The sequence below is a fragment of the Anser anser genome, assembly GCF_964211835.1.
Source record: "Anser anser genome assembly, chromosome: 1".
NCBI classification, from domain to species: domain Eukaryota; kingdom Metazoa; phylum Chordata; class Aves; order Anseriformes; family Anatidae; genus Anser; species Anser anser.
In genome coordinates, this window is record NC_139720.1 from 87,884,642 (window position 1) to 87,907,924 (window position 23,283).

At 39.3% G+C, this 23,283-nt stretch overlaps 1 protein-coding gene across 1 annotated transcript in view; it reads right to left on the reverse strand.

Annotated features, from left to right (window-relative positions):
* Positions 1–21,815, reverse strand: part of CD247 (CD247 molecule) — a 53,686-nt gene extending 31,871 nt beyond the window's left edge. The window contains exon 1 of the mRNA XM_083820538.1: positions 21,483–21,815. Within this exon, the coding sequence (XP_083676664.1) occupies positions 21,483–21,540 (58 nt within the window). The 5' untranslated portion in view covers positions 21,541–21,815. The remainder of the gene's footprint in view (positions 1–21,482) is intronic.
* Between the last annotated feature and the right edge of the window lie 1,468 nt (positions 21,816–23,283).

A 23,283-nucleotide genomic window follows, 5' to 3' on the forward strand; every position in this document is an offset into this window, starting at 1 on the left:
GCATCATCAGCAGATCTTCTTCACATACTCCTACTTTTTCTGGCTCTGTTATTAGCTATGAAATTAAACAGTAATATCCAGATAAGTTATTAAAGATTCCCACTAATCATTTCTTTGGCCCCAATTTTCTTCTGCGGCATGTCTTAATGACACTTTCCGGCTAGTCACTTCACTGTGCCCTTTACAATATCTACTCTAAACTGCCTTCTCTGCTCCATGTAGCACCATGAAAAATGATAAGGATAAATCTTACCATCCATTCATATGTGAACATATGCAATAATCCCTTATGCAGTAATCAGTTTAGTTGCCCTCATAATCAACCTCTGGTAAAGCTGCTTTGCATTTTCTGTTACTTCACGTACACCTTACCTGTCCCTTATGCTTTTTCCATAGAATTTACCCAGAAGCATTTCAACCCACTGTGATAAAAGACTAACCAACTTGTAACTGATCACTGTTCTTCTGTTGCTGAAGTATTAGGAGCATGTTTGTTGTTCTTCTGTCATATGGAAAACTGACCCTGTAGCGGTTCAATCTCAATTTTAGCTGGCCAGTTAGTGAAGGAGTAGGAAGGATTATTTACAGACAACCAATGCATGAGAAGCTGAAATATCTGAGGATAGAAAATGTTAAAGGGAGAAAAACAAGGAATGGCAAGGACAGTTCAGGCGGACAACGTAGATGTTTATCCAAACCTACGTACTTACCTGCAAGAAAGACACTGCTATCACAACTTAATGCTGTGAGCACAATCTTTTATTAGATGACTCCAGAGTTCTCTCCCGGATTCTGTGCTCATCCCTATCTATGTAAGCAAAACTTTAGGAAGGTCATTTCTACCTTTGCCTTAGAGGTCACGATCAAAGCAGTGTTTGAATTGCATCTTTTCTCTGAACCACAGCTTGGCTTCCCAGAATCATTTCTAACATGAAGAAGGCGATACAAAGGTGAGTTACTGGGCCATCAAATCTACAATTTTCCCCTTAATCTTCTGCTTTGCTGCTTATCCTCTGATCCACTAACTGATGCTTTCCCTTTTGTTCCCACCTGGGCTGTCTCTGCAAGTAGTTTAACCTTTTACAGAATATTTGCCTCATTCCCTCCTCCCCTTTTTTTCATCTTTGCCTTCCTCCCCTTCCATATACATCTTACAGAAAAGCTCTCCGATTTTAAATCGTCCTGTAAGAAATTACAATCAAAATGGGGCATCAGTGACCAAATAATCCCATGTAACCGCAGAAGGCTCGATTCTGCATGACCATGGAGGTCCGTCCCACTGCTCTTATTCATCTCAGTGGAAGTTCTAGCTCCAAGCCCCTCACAGCATCAAGCTAAAAGATTCACCTGCCACCACCTTATAAATAATTTAATGTTTGTCTGATGACATCCATTGTGTCTCAGAGCTCTCCTGCCTCCACGAACATGAGGTGGCTTCTGCTTCCCTTTTCTTTACAATCAGAGAAGGGAAACTTCACAGGACTCTATTCTGATCCCTCATTTATTTGGTCTTAGTGTGACTTAGTCATTGAGAGAAGGCTCTGAATTGAGGATCTAAAAACTGAAATTGAACTCAGACATGGAACAGTCTCTTTCAAATCATGCAATTATTTTCACTCATATCAGTCCGTATGATGTATGGATTTACACTTCAAAGACTACTACATAAGGAAAAGATTAGTGCCAATGATATGATTTGGTAGGAAAGGGGGAGGATAACAAAGAATAGAGAAAGAATAAAGGAAGGAAAAGGAAGGGACTACAAATTCTTTGGAGTTATTCAGTTCTCCTTTGCCTCTTCCCTAATAGCACTCATAAATTGTCTCCTGGTAAAAGAGAGGGAATGTAATGATTTTTCTTTGTACTTTGCACTCCACAGTCCCTCTGCAGGTACCCTGGACTTATTTTCTTGCTGGATGCCTGCACAGAAGCTGTGTCCCACAGCGTAAATTTGCCCTTTTCCTGAAGCCCCCAAGAGGTCTGCGTATTGTGGAGAAAGAAGGTACAAGCATCGTGCTGGAAACATAATGATACCGAGTGCTGCATCTGCAGAAGTGCATGACAGCTCATCTCAGATGAGCAGCTCTAAAGCCTCTCTGCCCGGGCTGCCGTGACACAACAGGGTCTGAATAAAGCAGGTACCCGACAGGAAAATATTAGGAAGTTCCTCATTCTACTCTTTGCTGGTATGAGTCCCGTTGTTCAGAGCTCCCAGGGCTTTCCCCAGGAAAAAACAAAACAAAACAAAACAAAAAAAAACATCAGATGACCAATGTTGCGTTTCCATCTAAAAAAAAGCCATTCTTTTGATGGCCATCACCATAAAGATGCCCCAGAGCACAGCTTTGTGATGCATGCTGTGTTTTCTTGAAAAGCATTTACAATATTAGAATACACCTATTTTCCACATGCAGAGTACTGAGATATCATCTCTTAAATGTTTCCTTTATCAACATGGAATTGGCAAAACTAGGAGGAAATAAGGAAACACCCCATAACTAGTTATGTTATTTTAAAACCTGGGTCACTGAAATTGCTCAGGATGCTTTTTGAGTCATCAAAAGCTATCCATTAGCAACAAACAGTTGGTAGTACTGCCAGCATGTAGGTGAGGTAGGTTATAAAAAATATGTGCTCGCAATATCTTGCTCTTGAACATACTATGAAAATTCACCTTTAGTGCAACTTTAGTGCTTCACCTGTAGTAAGTTCTTTACGGGATGAAAAAGTCTCCTGTAGGGTATTTATTCAATATAACTCAAATACAACCATTTTATTTCCAGTGTCTGGGGGAGCATAACTAACTACCTGATTATTCCTTTCTCCCTCAGCTTCCTAGGATCCTTAGTTGTGCTATATGTGTAGCTGGACTTCTTACTTCAAACCCCAAATTAATACTGTTAGCTTATTCCTTTATTTTTTGTTCTGCACTGCGTTCTCTGATGCATTAACACCAACTGTCAGATAGTGTTTATATTTAAAAAAGAAAAAGGAAAAAAAGAGCAAGACACTGTTTTGTCACTTCTCCGAAACAGCCTAAAATAACATGGACACAGCTGATGTTTTTTGATTGCCTATATAAAATATCATATCATCGTGGTCAGTCCGAAACCTTATCCAGCTAATATTCTTCGCAGTACAATCTAACAACAGATGTTTAAGAAATAATATAGAAAACATGACACAGGTGGAGTGATCTTTCCCTTATATATCCACTCAGCTTTTGACAATGGGTTGTTCAGGAAATTACTAATGTATATTTCACGAGCAAAGTCACGTATGACGGTGAAGGTATTAACATAGCTATTCTTATTTGCACGTGTCATAGCACTTACTAAAAAAATAAATAAATCTGTATTTCCACTTAGCTGTAGGGTAAGTCAGAGGCAAAGCAAGTCAGATTCAAAACACTTCCAACAGATAAGGCACCGAACAGTTTTTCCCTAACAGTACAGAGATGGGATGAAGAAAAATAAGTTTACAATCCAGACACAGTTAACACATTGAGAAGTAACATGGCAAAGTTAAAAATAAAAGGCATTTTGGAGGTGTGCTGTTACAATGCGAGACTGATTATACCAGCTGGGTCTGCATCATCTTTTCTTACACATTTGAGTTTTTACACAAAAACCAGCACAAGAATTGTTAGTGAGTTTTGCTGAATATAGTCCAATTAAAACAGCAAAGCCTCCTAGCAAAAACAACCCAAAAAGCGGTTTGATGTGGGAGAAGGGAACAAGAGGAACATAGAAAAACAGATGGGAGACGTAGAGTATATAGGAGGTAGGAGGTGATGAGAACTGCTATATAATTTCTTTTAAACAAACTCCTAATTCTACAAAACACATTATCCTCCTGAGCTGCACACCCAGTAATTCACGTCCCCCTTTGTTTTCCCTTTCAGCTGAATCCCCAGCTCCTAGAATGAAGCTGTCACTTCAGCCAGCAGGTGCTTTCGTTCCCTCCTCCAACCTACAACAGTTATGACAAGAGATTAAGAAAAACAGCTACCCCGGGCAGCCCAAGCTGGTGTGTAATAAACGGTTTAACCCTGGATAAATCAAATGACAAGTGTGGGTGGCTTTGATTGAAATGACAAGGCAGTTTGTCACCCATTGTTCTGTCACAGAGATCGGCAGTACTAACATTTTCTGCTGAGTTGAGGGGAAAGCAGCCTGAAACTTGTGCGTTTTGGAGGCTCTGCACAAAAGGCATTGAAAACAAAAGGGGTCAGCCTCAGCACTGAAGTGCCTCTCTTGCCCTAAACAAGTCAGCAGTGGAAGAGACATAGTTTCTAGACTGCTCTTCCAAGAAACCACCACTGTCTTTGGAGACAAACAGAAACTAAAAACAAAACAAAACAAGAAACATCTCGAGCTCTCTTGCTTTTAATTACCTGTAGACTTTTGTCAGAGGTGCTCAGCTACTCCTTTACCATAGGGGCTGCGTTTTACTCATTGATGAGTGTTCAGTGCCATAAATTAACAGCAACTCGATTGCTGCTGTATATCGTTAACTAATCTTGAGTGCCCCAGGTGGCTCAGTTGACACTGTTTCAGCTGTTACAGGTATACGTGCTTAAATATAGCAACTGACCCCAAAAGATGGCATGCACCTCAGTCCTGCAAAGACGTGTGTTTCTGTTTAATCTTAACTTCCATTTGTGCATTAATTTCTGGAACACATACAGTGGTACACAATCAGAACCCAAATAAACATCTTACAGAGGCTGGTAAGGGGAACAGGCACAGAAAGAGGCAGCGGCTGTTTGAAGCTCACATGGCAAATCAGTGAGAGCCCCAGATCCAAAAGCACTGCAAATGGAAAAGGAGCGTGACAGCTTCAGGTGACTCCCAGCAGCACAAGGGGCACGGTGGCTTTCCTTGATAAGAGGAATTAACATCACAACTTCAGACCCTGTGACATTACCGAACTTATTCATTGTAGGAATTTGAAGGCTGTGGCCTTACTGTGTTTTCATTTTCTACACCCACACCGAGCCGTCGTGAAAGCCCCTCTGGTTGTAGCCATAGCCTTAGCCTGGCACTTCTAATGGGGAAGACATTCAAAACATTTTCAGCCTCTAAGCCTGAAGAAAACTTCTGGTGGCTCCTCTGCCTCCCACTCTCCCCACTCCTTTTCAACACCTTGGAAAACCCCTGCTGTTTTAAATTTACATACCTCTTCAGTTACAGCTGCCAGCGTTTTGGGTTAGTCAGATGTTCATCATCCTGCTTCTTTGCCAAGACCAGGAGCAGGCCCTGCTGAGAGTTTGCTACCCAGCACTAATCCACGGACAGCTGGGTAGACCCAGACACATTGACCAGTCTCACAGCAAGCCCCTGGGAACTTACAACCTTACTACTGCCCTTCACACATATTTCGCTTGAAACAAACAGAAAATGCTGTTCTCTATTAAAACGTTGCCAGAAATGAGAGAATAAACCAAGGAAGTGAATTGATGCCCTTTCTTTCCACTAAAGCCTTTAACTTAACACAGCAGTTGCAATATCGCCTTTTCAAAAGAAAAACAAAGTCAAAACAAAGATTTCCCTTCTGGCAGTAACACAATAATCTGTCATTTTTCTACAGAAGAGCGTGTTCATGTTTTTGGTAGTCATTTCCATCTTGACCTTCTTCTAACGTCAGCTGTTGATGTCCCGTTCTCTCAAGGAAAAGTCAACTTTGCCATTTCTGTCCTAGGGACAGTTGCTTAAGAAAAATACTGTGGCCTTACTCTTGCAGTTTCCCATGTCATTAGTGTTCCCAGTAATAATTAGGGCAGTATCATAGAAAGATTCTACATTTTTAAAGTCCATTCTCATATTTTTTATCTGTTATCGGATGACTTCCCCCACCCCAATGCCCTTTGTATCTAAACCGAAATGCTAACTGATAATGTCGTTCACTCCTCAACTCCATGTTTCTTTACGCTTATCATTTGAACAAGTCTGTAGAGTAACTTTTGCTTGTTCTCTTGCTCTTATCTTCTGCGTGCACCCAAGACTCAAAGTGACCCTCTAACAACTCTAGAAGAGCCAGTCTTCAACGCAGCTCCTATGACCAACCCATACCCAGCGTCAGACCTGAAGTTCATGTTTGACAGCCTGTCTTTGACAGAGATCAGTAATAGGTGTCCAAGAACAAGATAATCTGAGTTTTAGGATCTTTCTGAACCACATAAACATATTAACTGATTTTTTATTCTTTTATGATATAATACCTTTTAACTGCATAACCTTTCAGCATCCTGTTGTGAAGCACTGAATAGAATTTAACGATGTTCTGTGTAATACTGGTAAGCTTGTGAAAAGGTTTCAAAGATGCCATTTCAACAAACCGTACTGTTTTCCTCTCTAATCTTGATATGAACCATTACTATTCTGAATTTTGCTAGCTCTCCTCCACTGAACTAGCTAGTGCAAATTGTCCCATAAGGATGTCTGCTACGTCTTTATACGCATTCTCCTTTCTCCTCCATCTCTCTTTCAGAAAGTTTGCTCTCTTCAAAATACTGTGCCCTCTTTTACATGCAGTTATCACTCCACTCTCCCCTCTCTTCCCTCCACCTTATTTTCCTTCTCCCTCTCTCTCAAATTCAAAACAGTTGATACAGGAAGATTCAGAGCAGCTTAACTTACACATGGTGAGTTCTTGGCACTCCTGAGACACAAGGCCATTTAAGATTCTGCTATTTGGACTCTTAAAACCTTCAGTCAGTTTTGAAGTTTCATCCTTAATGCAAATCATCATAAATATGTGCACAAATTTAATTATAACTTTGTCGATAGATCTTGCAGTGATCACTGGTGTTTCAGCTATGCTCTGCTGTTTTTCTACCTGTTATTTCTTGATACTGCTCATCATCCCAGCTGTACCACTGTACCCAGTACATCTCACTTCAGCCCAGTTGTACAGAAGGTCTGGCCTCTGCACGCTGGATGTGGCACTTATTTTCTGACAGTCAGGTTTTGCTTTGCCTGATGATTTTATTTTTTGTTAAATTGGTGATAGCAAAGATATAGTATCTTACAATTTATCTACTACTTGCTTCAGCACTTCATTTATCTGCCAGTCCTTTTTATTCTCGATGCAACAGCCTATATGGAGACACCTCTCTTATCTTAACACAGGTTTCTATTTATATTGCTGTTTTTGTTCATAAATAGCAACAAGAAACAACTTCCTCTTGCTTTGGCAGAAAACTCATAACCGAGGGTCCTGAAAAAAAACGTTTTAAATAAATAGTTTCTTACCAGTTCTACTCTAGTCTTCCATTCTAATAGTCCATCATGAGTTTAGGCTATAATGTAGCTAACAGGTAAAGCAGTTAGCATTTCTATTCCTGGCTTCGCCAGAGACTTTCTGAACAGCAGTTAAATATTTTGTGCCCTGATTTACCACATTATAAGAGAAAAGACAGGAACATACTATATCAGAAGAATAGTGTGAGAACCTTCATGCTTACAAAGTACTGCAAATTTCTAAGAAATAATGAAATTAATGAATGTAATGTGGTTAGCAGCAAGTGCTGATGCAGTAAAAGATAAAAAAATTCTACACAGGGAGAGTAGAATGTGCTCATGAGATGATAATTGCTAAACCCTGCTAAGAACACAGTTTATTCTGCAGCATAGGTGGTGTCAAGCCACATTCCCAAATCATGTTACAGCCCAAACAGAATCAAAGGCTACCACATAATTCAGGGACAAGGTTAAGACACAATTCATTGTCCTGTCTGCCCTACAGGACCAAAATGCGTTTTAGACACAGTGTAATTGCAACTATCAAGAAGTGATTTTACTGCACAGCTTGACTGATTTTGCACAGGGGCTTCTTTCTGTTTGCATTCACAAAAGAGTCCATTTACACTGAGGCTTTTAGGGGATTCCTATTCATATTGCAGCACTGATACTTCCTGAGATGCTAGTAATGGTTAAAAGCCTGGTGTAGCCAGCCTGTACTGTTTTCTTAAGCTGGGTGTAACACTCACACAGTTAGCTCCCAATACACGATGCTGGGTATGAATGCAACGTGTCACCCATTAAACACTCTGATAGTGATAGGTCTCTGTTGTTTCATGACCTGACACGATCCTCCCACCAACAGTGGTCCTCTTGGAGGAGGAGGAGGTGACTGTAGGAATAGCCTACACCTTTGGGTTTGCAATGTGAACAGAACACTGATCTTAAAGACATATCAAGGGTGTATTTCTTTATGGCAGAGCAGCACCGTTCTCCTACCTCATCACACGGCACAAGCAATTAGACCTGTCTCGCTCCTTTTAGCCCAGGATGTCTCAGCCTCACACATACAGCCAAGTCTGATAACATAACAAATCTCAGGTGCATCACTGATGGGAAGGTGAATAACGAGAAAGATATCCTTCTACCTCTTGCTTTTAAAAGACAAAATCCGGGTAGTACTTCAGAAAGAGAGAGGAACTAGGGTAGAAACAGAGGAGGTCCCAGAAGCAGTACCACTCCCTGTCTTTGAAATAGTAATTTCAAGCTGAAAGTAAATTTTTTATTATTCCTCACACTAGCCGAGAAAACATTCTTGCCTCTCCACTTTGAACTGCATGTATGTAAGAGCAAAACTTCACTTTCCCACATAAAAACAAACCAGAAAACAACAACAAAACAACAAAAAAAACCTGCTGTGAATTTGATAAAAGATGAAAGAATATAAATAGATTTTGTAATTTTAATATGTACATAAATAGCGGCAAACAAACACTTGCTAAAGATCATCTTTGTTCCTTATTAAATTTACATTTTAAAATGCCCTTAATAATGGAAGCCAAACACATTTGAATGCTAACCTACCAAGTAGCACACATGAACTGAATGGGCTTGCACAGACCTGCTTGCGGTGTATCCTTACAAAGCCATTCACACATTTTTGTATTGCTGTCTGCACATACACTTGTGCAATGACAATAGCATCTGTGTTTTTCTCTGGCCCTTGACTTATGAAGCACAAAATTTGCCTCTAATATGCTTGATTAAACACTGTGTATTCTTGCATACCCTTCAAACATGTAAACAAGAACAAAGGACTGTGGAAGATCTCCTTGGCAAACTGTCTCTTGCTCCTACATAGGGCCATATGATAAAATCCGTTCCATAAACTCAGCAAGCTCTTCCTGAAAAAGATAGCAATTTCTACTTCCCTTGCCCCGAGAATAATCTACACCCAAACTACTCACACAGTGCAAAACCTTCTATCCCCCTAAAGTAATTCAGCGAGCAGTTTAAAGCTATTTGTTCTAACGTGCACTCTCATTTTTATTTCATCTTCTCTACTCCCAGTGTATTTTAGACAGCAGTCATCATCTCTCTCAAATCCTCTGCACAAATACACAAGTGAGTGCTCTTTTACGCTCTACCTACAGATGTTGAAGAGGCAATGTTTTGATGAGCTATATGTAAATTCCATTCAAAGTGCCCCTTGCCTTTAGGGCTCTATTTCAAAATATTTCATGCTTCTCCCCCCCTTGTCATCCCTCAGCTCAAGGCCCCAAGATTGAAAGGCTCAATAGAGTGACAGCTCTGGAAATAAATAAATAAATAAATAAATAAATAGACATCCCAAGTAGGTTTCAAGCAAGCTCACACCCCTCTGGTTCTCGAATACTGCCCAGATAATAGGTAAGTGCCATGCACCAAGCGTTTTCCAAGCCACATTATAGATATTACCCTGTATAAACCAGCACACCCTGAACAAAAGCTTTGCTGAAGTATAGCTCCCCTTAGGCAACTTTGCTTCTCAGAAGCCGAAGACCAGGGAGTTCAAGACCGAGGTGCTCTATTTTGTGCCTGAGGCAAAAGAGACTACATACATTGAGCAAATAAACTGCAGCCAATCCCCAAGGGAAGTCCTTGCTTTGATGTCTGGTTAATAGTTAATGCGCAGGGCAAGTCCTCAGTAGCCAGAAGCTACCTATGAGAAAAGAAGCAGGCAGTCATAGGAAGACAGACAGCTGAGAGCTGCACTTGAACATCTACTGAAATAGCAAGGACTATTTCCATTAAAAATAATGTATGTTTGAATTAGTCTAAATGAGATATTTGTGGTATCGCAATCATCCTGTCCCAGCATAGGTATCCTCATGGGAGGGATAGGTGGCTGGAATAATTGTGCACATATATTTGCAATCCCAATTCTGCAGTCTCTAAACAGTAACACTCAGACACCAGACAGGTTAAACACCACCACGCTAAGAGCTGCACCAACATTCAGAGTGGTGGCATGCATGTGTTGGGCTCCTCGGTGGGCAGCACGGGGAGTGGTAAATATTTTCATCTCCAGAGCACATTTTCTAAAGATCTCAAGATGCCTTCTAAGCGTGAAATACCATATAGGCTGCAAGGAACGTTATTTTCTACTCTCTCTCCACTTTGGGAAGACTAATAGTGAGCCCACAGATGAACAATTACTTTTTTGTTTCATTGGTTCAATTGAATCTGGAAAGGTAAAGGTTTTTTTAAAGAGAGGGAGGGACAGAGGTTGGCCATTCTCCCAATGCAAGCAAAGGCTGTCCTGTAAGCAGTAAGGGCCACTTACTGAATGTAGCAGCAAATTCAACACAGACGCTGTTTTCATTTCCTATATATAAAATAGACTACACTAGAGGATCTAAAGCATAGTTCATAGGTCTCAGTCTTCAAAACACCATTGAAATATGCAAATAAAACTCTTTTTGTTTAATCAAATAGCATATCTTCTTCAGGATCATGGGTGTTGATACTTTCTAAGTGTTATCAACAACTTGAGAAGCAATTAAAAGTTAGTTAAAGAATATGTATGTGTGTATATATATATATATATATATCAAATAAGCTAACACAGCAGCCCACCTTAAATAAATTTGGACACTGGCTTATTGGAAAGACCACACATATTGCAGTGGCTTTCTAAATGTCACTCAGTGAATCAGCCACTATTAAAAGCACAAAACTTCTGTCCCCATTTTCCCATTTTCTTGCTCTATCTAAAAAAGCATTATTTCACTACGGGGAGAACAAATCTGTGAAGCAGTGAGGATGACAGGAATTGTCAGAATTACCTCCAGATGTCTCTGACGAGACCCCAAGGTTCAAAATTCCTGATTTAAAGTTTACATTTCATTCATTTTAATTTTGCTTACTGTCTTAACAGCAACCTTCCTAATCTGATAAAATTAAATATATATATTCAGAACTACAACAGAACGAGATAATGTGGAGTTGAATGAAATACGTTGAAAATAAAAACCTCAAAACAAAGCACTGCTTCAGGAATACAACATCTAACTGCAGACACCAATAAAACCATTTTGTAAAATCATTTATGCAGGCAAATTGAAAAATAAATGCTAGATAGCTACTTAGAAGCACTCTTTTTCCTGGGTGTAATGCACTTTCTAATCTGAACACTACTATGTTTTTACTGTAATATGACCCTGAAGTTTCAAGAGGTGAAGACCCCACTGGATCTGAAGGAATAGAATGAGAAACGTGTCCTTTCCAAAACTTTTGTATGTACTGCAGTCATTATGGAGGCAGCAGCAGCTCACAGAAACATAGCTAAATTGATTTTACACTAGCCGATAACAGCACATTTCCTTCCAGCACAGATCTTTGTGTAAACTGCAAAAATCTGGCTGAGCGCTTTGGTAAAAGCCCAGCCAGTTAGCCCGAAGTAAAATCTGTACTGCTGTCATTGGAGAGCTGCCGAAACAAGAACACTAATTTAAAGCTAGGTTAGGTATATTCAAATAAGCACCATTTTCTAACACACTAACATGTCCCAGTTAGAAGGGGAAAGTTTGATAGAAATTAAGTATTGTACCCACTTTACTGTTACAGCATATAGACAGCATATTTAGAGGTAAGGCTTCCAAATCTTTTTAAATGCCTGAAGCCCTCCTTTATTGCTCCAGACAGCTCAGTGAACATACTGGGCTTTCTCAGGTTGCCTCTTCCCGATTATATTCCATGTTGCTGACTCCTTCAGGTCCCTACATACCTTAAAGATTTGGCAGCCTAGGACCTTCTTCTAAATCTGACAGTCCTGCATAGGTATATGTGGTTTCAGAATTGGCAAGATCATCAATATATAAGCAGATGTTATTGATACTCATAATTACGTTATTTTTATGTACCTGGGGATAAGAGAATACCACCTCTGTGCCCTGTATTGCAGACAAACTCGCACACAGGAGCTTGCTTAGGGTTATGCTGTTGCTGAAATAGAGTCACTTCTAGAGAAAACACACAAAATTTTGTAAGAGTGGATGGGGAAACTCCCAGGTACACCCTCCCTCACGTAGCATTGACCCTAATTATAAGGCTTCTCAAAACAGGCAAGGAGAACACCAAGTCTTCTTCAGAGCAAAAATACATCTACTCCATTGAGTTCTTTTGTTTTGTTTTAAAACACGTAGGTTTAAGTAGGTAACACCAGTTCATCAGAAACACTTTGCATTACAAATTCTGATGACACGTTAGTTAGGGAATGTTTTTAGACTCGCATCAGAATTTCTCATCAAAACCGACGGGTGTCTCTTGACTAGCTCAGCACGTGGGAGTCCCAGCCAAACTCCTACTCTGAGTCAGACAGACCAAGGACTTGAAACTGGGTTTCCCTCTTCCCAAACACAGAACAGTAATTGCTCAGAGACTGCTTTGTGTCTCACAAAAAAATACTTTGGAAGGGTTTCATCTACCCTAATAGAAAATAGTGAAAAAAAAAAAACAACCTTGGAAACTTTAGCAGAATCAGAAAATCATTTCCCTCTAAGCTTGATTTTAAACTTGGTATTTGGTCTACTAAAACCATCATGTCTAACAAATAGACATTTGGCTCAAGATGTAAAAAGAACAGCAAGAGAGAAAGAGAAAGGGGGCAAACCTGTTAGCTACTTCTTTGCAGCTGAGAAAGAAAATCAGATAAAAACATCTTGGAAAAGATGTTACAATAAGATAGGGCTGAAGGTTCGTAGCTGTAACTTCAAGAGAGTTACAAAAACAAACAAAAAAAAAAAGTCTCAAGCCTGAAAATCTGCTGCTTTTCTATCAGAAGAGACATACCTAACAGCAACAACAAATGCATTATAGCACTGCCGGATTTTGGGGTAAGTAGTAAAATAACATGTGAGTTATTAGAAGAGATTAATTTATCTGCATGAAAAGACAGGACAGGGAAAATTCCAGTTCTGTCTAGTTTGCATTAATACTACAGGCATCTGAAATTTAAGAGAATTCCAAACAAGGTAAATTAAAACTGCTTCTTTTAGAGAGAAATAATTTAATGAGAACCTCCATTTTTTTAACATTTGAATCATGGAGAAAAATCAAAGATGGGATCAAAAATACATCCTCAGAAAAAAGATCAAGTAATGAACCCAGCATGCAGAACTTCTTGTCTCATTATATTTCAGGCACAACTCTTAAAATAAATAAATAAACAAACAAACCACACTCTTGATGATCTGTAGTTAGTTTCAAACTTTTGGGGATGGATTACATTTTGAAGTTACAAGCAGTCTTCATCAGAACTTCAGATTCCATCTGAGAAAGCATTGCTAATCATCTGGGAAACAGTCACCTTAAATTACTCCTTTAAGCTCTCTCACAAACTTTACATATAAAGAAAATGGGTTTTCAATAAAATTATTCGTTATTTGCAAGGGAAAAAGAAATCCACACGTTCAGCAAGCAAGCTGTAATTGAGCTTGATGCAGAAATTAGAGTCTATCTGTTAAAACGGGGGATGAAAAAACAACCTGAGAAGCTAAATTCCGTAGGACTTTTATAGTATGTGTTAGATGTTCATTTTTTTTAAAGTAACGGGAATGACGTTTGACCCTCAGCTAGAAATCCAGATTGGTTAACCTTGCTTATCTTCTCTGGTCTGCTGGGTGTGGCTACTCTCATAATACACAACTGCTTGGTTTTACATGTAGAAGATCAATAGTTTCAAGAAGTTAAAAACTAGACAATTTGCAATTGGATGTTACTCCCTTTTCTTCTCAGGAAAAGGAAAGTAAGGGATTGATGTTAAAAAAACGTGGGTTTAATTTCATTTACTTTCACCAAAACTCTCTAAGATCACCACCTGCAAAGATTTCATTCAGCTACTTTATTCATCAGAGTAGTCCCCAGCAAAATTTACGCAGAGAAGTTAAATTTCCAGGGAGAGATTAAAAGAATCATAAACCCATTACTAAAGAAGAATATGTTGCAGGTAAGAGGAGAAAAAATCGCAGGTAACAAACATGAGGTCAAATCTATTGCTACTGTAAGCCTCCAAAGTCAGTCAGTTATCACATGGATTACTTCGGTTGTGTTGCATTTGTAAGTCTTCAAATCGCAACAGATTATAAAGTGCGAAACTAATACAGATAGCAAGGATTTTGGCATTTCCTGAGAAATATGGAAAAAAAAATACATAAAAAATCAGAAAGGAAAATGCGTGCTTACGTTACTTCATACAATACCATTCCCATACACCTCTCCTGAAAATCTGTTAAATTCCCTAAACAAGTTCTAGTCTATAACGACTAAGACTCCAAGAATGAGTTCACCCGTGCACACTAACTTGGCCAAGTATCATGCCTTTAGGTAATAAACCATAAAAATAACAACTGAAAATTAGTAGTAAGAAGAAATCTGTAGAATTTGAATAACATTCTTAAAAAAAATCAAAAGAAACTGATCTGTTTTACAAGACCTTTCATGAACAGAGGAACTGTACGCAGAGTAATTCACAGAATTGTTTGCTTGTTTCTTAGAAACCAGCTGTAGACAGACTTTTTTTACAAGGTATCAATTATATAAGTATTTCTCTCTCTCTCTCTGTAACCTGTATTCCTTCCTTCAGAAAATGGGTTGTAATGAAACTCACAGGACTTCATTCTGCTTTTCCTCATAAATGCCTCCTCATGCTTGCAAAAAGTGCTGCTGAAATCACCTTACTTACATAAAAGCCCAAAGCAATGATACTCTGTGAATTCACATCATGGAGAGAGAAACACAGATAAAGAGAGCAATTACTCCAGATAGTTCTGGTAAGGCTTCTTTATTGCAACAGTTTTACATGGCCAGATGGGAAATGATGTAAATTGCAACAACAGATACCAGGTAGAGACAGAAATGAGTTTTCCTACCAAAGACTTGATGTAGGGTTCTCTGAAAAAATGAACTAACACTTAGTGATTATAAGGCTCTAATGTATAAGATGATACGAGTCAAAATTTTTCTTTTTAAAGGTTTAAAAATCTGCTGTATTAACTGCCAACTGTAAGATCCCAACCCAGCCGCACAATTTATTTATAGCTTTAAAAGTCATCACTCAGACCATTCAGCTCTTTCTGAATGACAAAACAAACATTTGAAGACTAGGAATGTGCAGTATCTAACTATAGGAAGTTGATTTCTTTCACTTAACTGATATTTGATAAGAATATTTCAAAAGGGATTCTGTCACACTGTTCAAGACTCTTGCTTCAAATCGATGCGATAAAGTAATAAATTATAGTACGTTAATTTTTAGTTTGAGCTGAATTTCTGTATTAGAGAATTCAGAATTAGTATTTTTAACCGAAGTATCTCATCAGTTCAGGCTCTGCCCCCATACATCAATGCCTGCACTAAGAAAATCTTGATCTACTTGCAGGATCCATGTAAGTACAAGGGCTTGCTCTCATCCATCTAATTACCAACTGGACATTTCTCTTTTTTTTCCCCATTCTGAGCCTCAGTTTACTTTGTGACGAGATGCATGCCGTGAGGAATTTGAATGAATTTGTAACACGTACTTATGCATTAAATATTTGTGAAGCATTTTAATATATATTTAGCTTTGTTTATTTAAGGTTTGGCTGTCACGGGGATGACAGCAACATTTTAAGTGAAATGAATGTAAAACACTCATGCTTCTAGCTGGAATAAACTGATCATAAAATCTGAATGAACAATCAGGAGAAGTTTTTTTTTTTTTTTTTCAATCACATAGCTCTTTCCTTTATTCAATAGCCACTAAAAAGAAATAGCACACCACCAAAATTAGTGTTCTCTTATTAATTTCCTGGATATTGCATCTTACCCCATTAGAAAAGTGTTTCAGTTCATTACTCACTGACTTTATTATATATATATATATATTTGTTTTTGAGATTCAAATTTTGGGGCACTTAAGAAAGCTTTTAAAGTGTTCTCAGGTTCTACAAGTTAGATTTGCTTTTTGACCAGACGACTATTTTCAGTGCTTGCCAACCACAAGCACTGTGGCAGGCTGGCCTATCGCTCCCCAGAAATAGCAATTGCCTTAAAAAAAAAAAAAAAGTGACAGGTTATATAGCTGTTTCACTCTTTTTCTGTTTCTGAACCATGCAGGTTTGTAAAGGAAAACTTGTGATAGTTTATACTATAATTTGCTGACAATTTTTCAACCTTTTTTCCTCATCAGCTTCCATCTAATTCTAATTTATCTCACTTCTGTATTATCTGAGCTTTCAAAGAGTTAAGTGTTAACTTTATGGCTTCTCCATCATTTAGAAATAAAATAAATTAAAAAAAAATGTTCTGCTACTAAGAAAGAGGCAGGATGGAGATGAACATCAGTCAGGATATAGAGATGAAGTTTTCACCACGATGCCATTCCATGACAGAAGTAGGCTAAATAGTCTGAGCATTTCATCGGACTCAGCAATGTGTTTGCTAGAAGTGCTGTGTTTAACACACTCTCACATATGGAAAGCATGCAGAGATGGAAAACTCCCATCTTTCTCAAATCTTCTCTCCTTCATTCTGTGTGTCTGTCCTAACTGATTGTCTCCATTTCCAATTGGTAAGACCGAACAGAGGGAGACTGTAAAAACTTGACTATAATAAAGTATTAGGAAGAAAATACATAAAGGGCTTCTAAAAGTCGATAGTTTATTCCTAAGAAACTTATAGGGATTCAAATATTTCCAGTGTATATGGCTCAAAAATTAACATAATTTCTACTCCTTAAACACAACTGGCATAGATACCAATGCTTGTGACCTTTGAGGCTTAGGAGCTAGATGTTTTCACTCCTATTTTTAATACCTAAATCGTCAAGAGCGAAAGACCTACACATCCGTAAGTCTAACCTTCACAGAGATGGACATACCCACTGTACTTGGCTAAATACATGCATTTCCACTGTCTCCCAAGATTTGTGCACTTGAGCGAGTAGACGGAAGAACTGCAAACTAAGTTTCTCATTTGCGCGCATATTTTATCTAACTTACATATGCAGTTACTAACCAGTTGCATAGGACAATGTGGAGTTAAATATCTCCATTGCTTTGCTGAAGACATTGGATTTGGACTGCCATGTTTTAAAAACTAAAAATATGACATTTTTTGAAGGAGTAGAACTTAATTAACAGAACAATATTCAAAACCAGTCTCAAAATATTACATTATACACAGGTGGAAATTGGAAAAATTTGTAAAACTTCAGCTTCTTAAAGACTCTGGACTGGCATAAATTGTTTTCTTAATGCTAAAAAAAAAAAAAGCAACATCAAGACTTTAATTTAGCTGTTGACTGTCAGAACACCGAAAATCAACAATATACATACAAGTACGCATGCAATCAAAGTAGATCCTTTTAGCAAGATAAATGTTTTATAAGTACTTTTAACAAGTTGTATCTTCCATTCATGCCACTCTAGCAATGTACTGTATTTTCTTGCCAGCACAGCGATTGCATTTGACAGTCCTACATAACATATAGTCATTCGATTATATGACGAATTGAAGGGGGTATTTGGTGTTCATCTGCAGTTGTGCAAGTAAGTCTTTTTTCTTTACTTTATAAAGGGAGTTCGGTTACAGTTTGGAAATTGTGAAGAAAAAGAATTTGTTTTCTTTCTCTTTTTTCATTTTTAAATAGGTTTATGCGTGGTGATTGTCACAATTCAAATTTGCGTGAATAACGGAAAATGACTGTCAAAAGCATTCCTCGCATGAATGTCCATTCATAAATTAAGTTCTTGTCCCCTTTAAGCTGCCAGGAAACTTCTTATTTTTTCCCCCACTTTGTGTTTTTATACACATATTCTTAAGGATACACACAAGAGAAATACAAACATATTTTCAGACAGCTTTCTCTATTTTGTGTATATTTCCCATCTAGCATACGTGAAAAACAACAAAACGAACACAATCATTAACTTCTTACTTCATTTATTAGGAATTTTGCTTGGAAGGGTTCAGAAAGCTCTTACTCTATAACAAGCATTGGAGAATTGAATATAATACTGCAAGTGCTCGACAAATGACCCTTTAAAAAGAAAGGCTACATTTGCCTACATTTTGTTCAGTTTGCTAATGTGCTAGTCCACAGTGTTGCCTTTTTTTCATGAATTATTAATGAATCATTGTGAATGGAAAAGAGAAAAAGGAAATAAAACACGTAAAATTAAGCCTTTATATTTTTTTCCTGGTCTAGCAAGAATTCAGCTAGGAGAACTTAAGAGACTGGGCATAAGGACATGGAGATAGTAGCCAAAGTTGTCTGGTTTTATTTGCTTGGGTTTTCTGGATAGTCTTGTAAACAACTTTAAGTTTACAAGTCTTATAGTTTGCAGATCTGCTAAGTCATCTCATAAAAAGGAAGGAACAAATGAACCCTAAGACCCGTGATCTGTCCATTTTATCTTCCTGTCCATGAACCGACTAAAAAAACAGCTCCTGGTATCATGACGCCCAATGGGCAGAAGCCACAGTTACGCAGACCAGCAAAATCTTATGAAAATAAGCTGTGCTAGTAATCTCCGTCAAAGGCTCTGGTTTCCGCAGAGTTAGCAAAAAAAAGAAGTGCACTGTCCAATTCTGAAAAACGTGATTTTGTAAAGAAGTGAAAAATAGGGAAAGACTCTCCTTGAAGAACTCTGACATATATATTTGTATACATATGAGTGCATTATATATTTACATAAATCAAAATGTCATCAGCTTTTTTTTTTTTTTAAAAAAAGGGAGCAATTCTACAACATCGCCCACAATACTGACTTACTGCTATTAAAGCCTGCCATACTTCAGACTAAAAGCACTGTAAACTATACAAAGATTTTTGCTATTTTGATTGCAATATTTGTGTAGGTCTTTTAATATTCTTCTTACGTAACAAAGATAATTAAAAAAAAAAAATCTGCTCAGAAGTTCGAGACTTATTTCTAGATACTTTTCAATAGAAGGATTATAGGAAGACCTGAGCTAGGCTTCCAGAGCTACAATTTTGTACCTTTGAAGCAGGCCACACAGAAAACTAAACAAGCATATGATTAAACCTTTTCTCCGTAACTGCTCAAAGGTCAGGATTGAGCATTCTGAAATTTGTGGTCTAATGTCAGTAATTCAAAATCAGCATCAGAATTTGTGGCCCATCTCTAGAATTATTTATTTTAAAACAAGACATTTCTCATGCCTGACGTATTGGCGTCACTACTCAAAAGACCAAAAGGACAGTCTTTACAAGTTCATCAGTCCCAGTCTTGGTAGCATCTTTAGACTGGCTGCTTGGAAAGTAAGCACAAATGCCTTACAGTGAGGTAGAATAAAGTCGGTCTAAGGTGGTATGCAGCTTACTGAACTCTCTATCCACTCTGAGCTTGTTTTATGAAAACTTTATAAAAGTTTACTTTATGCTAAGAAAGCTTGAAAACACTCCAGGAAGCAGCAGCTCTTTGCCTCTGTTCTGTTTGAGCTGAAAGGCCTCACCTGTTTGGTCTCGTCTTCAAGCTAAGTTCATGGTGATCTTACAGGTTTGTTATTGTGTATTTTGTATCAATAACACAGCAACAATTCCACAAATTTGGTGTTACCTTTCTTTTATACTACCTGTACTCTTACATTAAATACTACTAGTCTTTGAACTATTGCAGCTATCCAGTGAAAAATACTTCCCCTCAAATTCACAGGCAACCACTTCAAATCAATGGCAACTGTAACTTACTCAAAATTTGAACCCATGTACTCTTTGCCAGTGTGCATACTCCAAGAGCTGTGCACAAAAGACCCTCATAGGGCTGCCCCTAGCCTTCTGCAAACTATTACATATTTTTCAATAAAAGCTTTCTCCCCCAAAAGTACAAATAGGAGCCTGAAATATCAATATCGTGGACAAAATAAAAGGAGAAAACGCAAAAAGGTATTTTCAGATACTATTTGAGCTAAAGTAATTTCCTGAACTTCATAGCCCTATAAAATATTTTTTTCTTGAGAAATCTTAAGGCTGTATACACTTCAAAACTGTTTCTCAAAGATCGAGGAAAAGGAGTTTCTATTCTTTGTTTACACCTTGGACCCACATCTATGCATACAAAACAACGTACAAAATGCATTTAACTATCAGAAAGGGACACAGGCTTGTTAAATGCTGCACAAACAGAAGGCATACTTACCAGAGAGAATGCGACTGTACTTAAAATCTTCCTCAAACAATGTCCACAGATTGCTAGAAACGGTGCCAAAGCGGCTGCAAAATCTTTCTCTGATTTCCAAAAAAATTGTAAGTAAAAAGTCCTTTGCAGTCACCAAAGCTCTTTAGCGTACGGATGTTGTGTTTGTTAAGCACTTGTACTGTATACGTTGGTGAAACTCTTCCAGTGGATTTTGTTTTAACGCATGATCGAATGCGGCCTACCCATACCTCATAATTGCTGACTTCCCCAAACTCAGGTTTTAGCCTAGGCCTTCCCTGGGTGTACATTCAGTTTTCTTGCTCTTTTGATCTCCTAAGCTATGAAGAAGTACATTCCTCCCCCCAAAATTAATGTGACTTCTGAAGATTTGTGCATGCTAAAGCTGCCTCACTTTCTGTCCAAGCAGGGCCAATGTATATACCACCACAAATCAATATATAAAGGTAAAGGCGTTTTCATTTTACTCTGTGTCCAGCAGAGACAAGCATGGAGGTAAAGATACAAAGGGAAGGATCCTATCCACTTTTATCAGACATATGCTCTTCTATACCCAGCCTGCTGGCATGCATTGCCACCAACCACCCACTGTATGTAGCATGGCTGTAGCTTTACCTAAATAGATTGAGAACCTCTCTTATGCTGATTACGTTTTCATTCTGGTATCAAACTTCTTTTAAATCCCAGGGAAGACCACCCAGCTGAAGGCTAAAACCTTATTTAACGACTAATTTTTTCCGGGCTACAGTGCTCTCTCTGACACAAGAAGAACTTGCCTCACCACCTGCAGCAGCCGGCCTCACGGCCCACCACAGGACATTGTTACAGCACGGGAGTTCATATTTCACCAGTCCTGCAAACCCAGCTCCGAACCAGCCCATAGCTAACTGCAATTAGGGGGATGCATGTGGCTGAAGATCATGTGCAGGTTCTCTCCTGTGACCCAAGGGCTGGAGATTCCACCATGGAGCACAGTGCTCTTCCCTCACCTCAAGAGTCTTAAAATAGCACCTCACAAAATAAAAGCCTGCCTTACCTGTAACATGGAGCTGTGCCTGCAGGGTGACAAAGACGGTGATCCTCTTCCACTTCATCTCACTCCGGCAAGCGGTGCTGGGGTGAGCGGCGTGGGGCGATGGGGAGGAAAGCACCTCTACAGGCTCTGCTCTTCTGGCTGCCTCCACAGGAAGCACTGCTTCTATAAGGGCTTTTGGAGTCCACCTGCTGGCAGCCACCCCAAAACACACGTGCCTTCCTCTGCTTCGCAGCTTCTGAGGTCTGGGTTTTACGTTCCTGGTATTGATGCTTATGGTTTCCTTTTGTATTTTTATTTTCTCTTTACAAGATATTCTTCTCTCTCTCTCTCTCTCTTTTTTTTTTTTTTTTTTTAAACTTTGATGGTTCCTAGGACATCCCAATTCAGTAGCTCTAAGAGGGGCCTAGAAAATGTATCTGGTATCAAATTCAGCATGACTTCAAAAGGGATGTAACTATGTCCATGTCTAAATAGAAGTCTAAAATTATAAGTGATAGCTGCTTGTTCAAGAGTGGCTAGCTACACTGGTAAAGATATCAAGTGTAGCTTTATTTCTAAAGCTCTGACTGAAATACGGAGTTAACATTAGCACCTGAAAGTTGCTGTACTCCCCGGGCTACGTGTCAGCCTTCATCACGGGAAGTTGGACTCCATCTGTCTCTGCAGTTTCCACAGGACGTAAAACACCAGCACAACTGGCACTACCTGGCTCCTTTCATTCGTACGTAACTCTGAACTGGAGGTGCCTTTTGATGTGAACATACCACATCTTTGTATTTCCAAAAACTCTGTGCGTGCAGCGCTCTGGAGCCATTTTGTCCTCAGAGCCAGCGCAGCCCATACAGAGGAGAGCCCGTGTCATCTCTGTGGGAGAGCACAGTGTGCATCTCCTCCGCGCTAGGCTTGAAACAGGAAGCTGGGCAGCCTCGAGCTACGTATGCCACACCTACTGACTGAGCAGGCCATGGCATTCAACCTTCCTGCTGCTTGAAGCTGGCCTCTAGTGAGATGCTGCGGTAGATCGGCAGGGTCCGGAGGAAGGAAGCGCGGTTTGAACCTGGCTGTGTCCCAGGAATTTACAGGACTTTTCAGCCACACAGTCTAGGCTCTTCCGTTAGCACAGCACTCAGAGCAACACAAAACAGGGCAGGTGCGCCCAGCTGCAGTGCTCACAAAGCCTCATTTCCTGCAGGTCCACCTTCTCCCTCCAGCACAGTCACTGTGGCACCTGCCACACTCCCCTAAGCCCCTTCTGCCCTCTTGGCCATCCTGTACCCTCAGCTCTCCCTCCCTCTGTGGGGCCAGGCACCCCGCTGCGGGTAATGTAACTGATCTGAAGCGCATGTGCGTGCGTGTGTGCTGACTAACCCAGCAGCCCCCTGTGAAAGTGAAAATGCCCTGTTTTTTCTGCTGCTCTGAGGGCACTAATAAGATCTCTACAGCTACCTACACAAAACTACAAGTAGGAGCAGGTTATGTTCGAGTCTCCTTTGTTTAGCCGGATTGATGTTGACCCCCCAGGTCAAAAGTTGTTGTGGTGGTGGTGAGAGGCAGACTGAGTCAGGAGAATCACAATGCTTGTTTCCTTACAAAGCCAAGCTAGTGATCAAATCTGGCGGTATTAAAGCAACACTCAGTAGGCAGCAGTGGAAACTACACAGGCAACAGAAAAAGCACACTTGAACAGTAACCCAGCAAATGTCACTCTGGAGAATGTGTTGCACTACGAGGTGAAAAAAACAAAAAAGCGACTTGTATTAACAGTATTCTATCATTTCATCATGCCTTCACTTGAGGACCT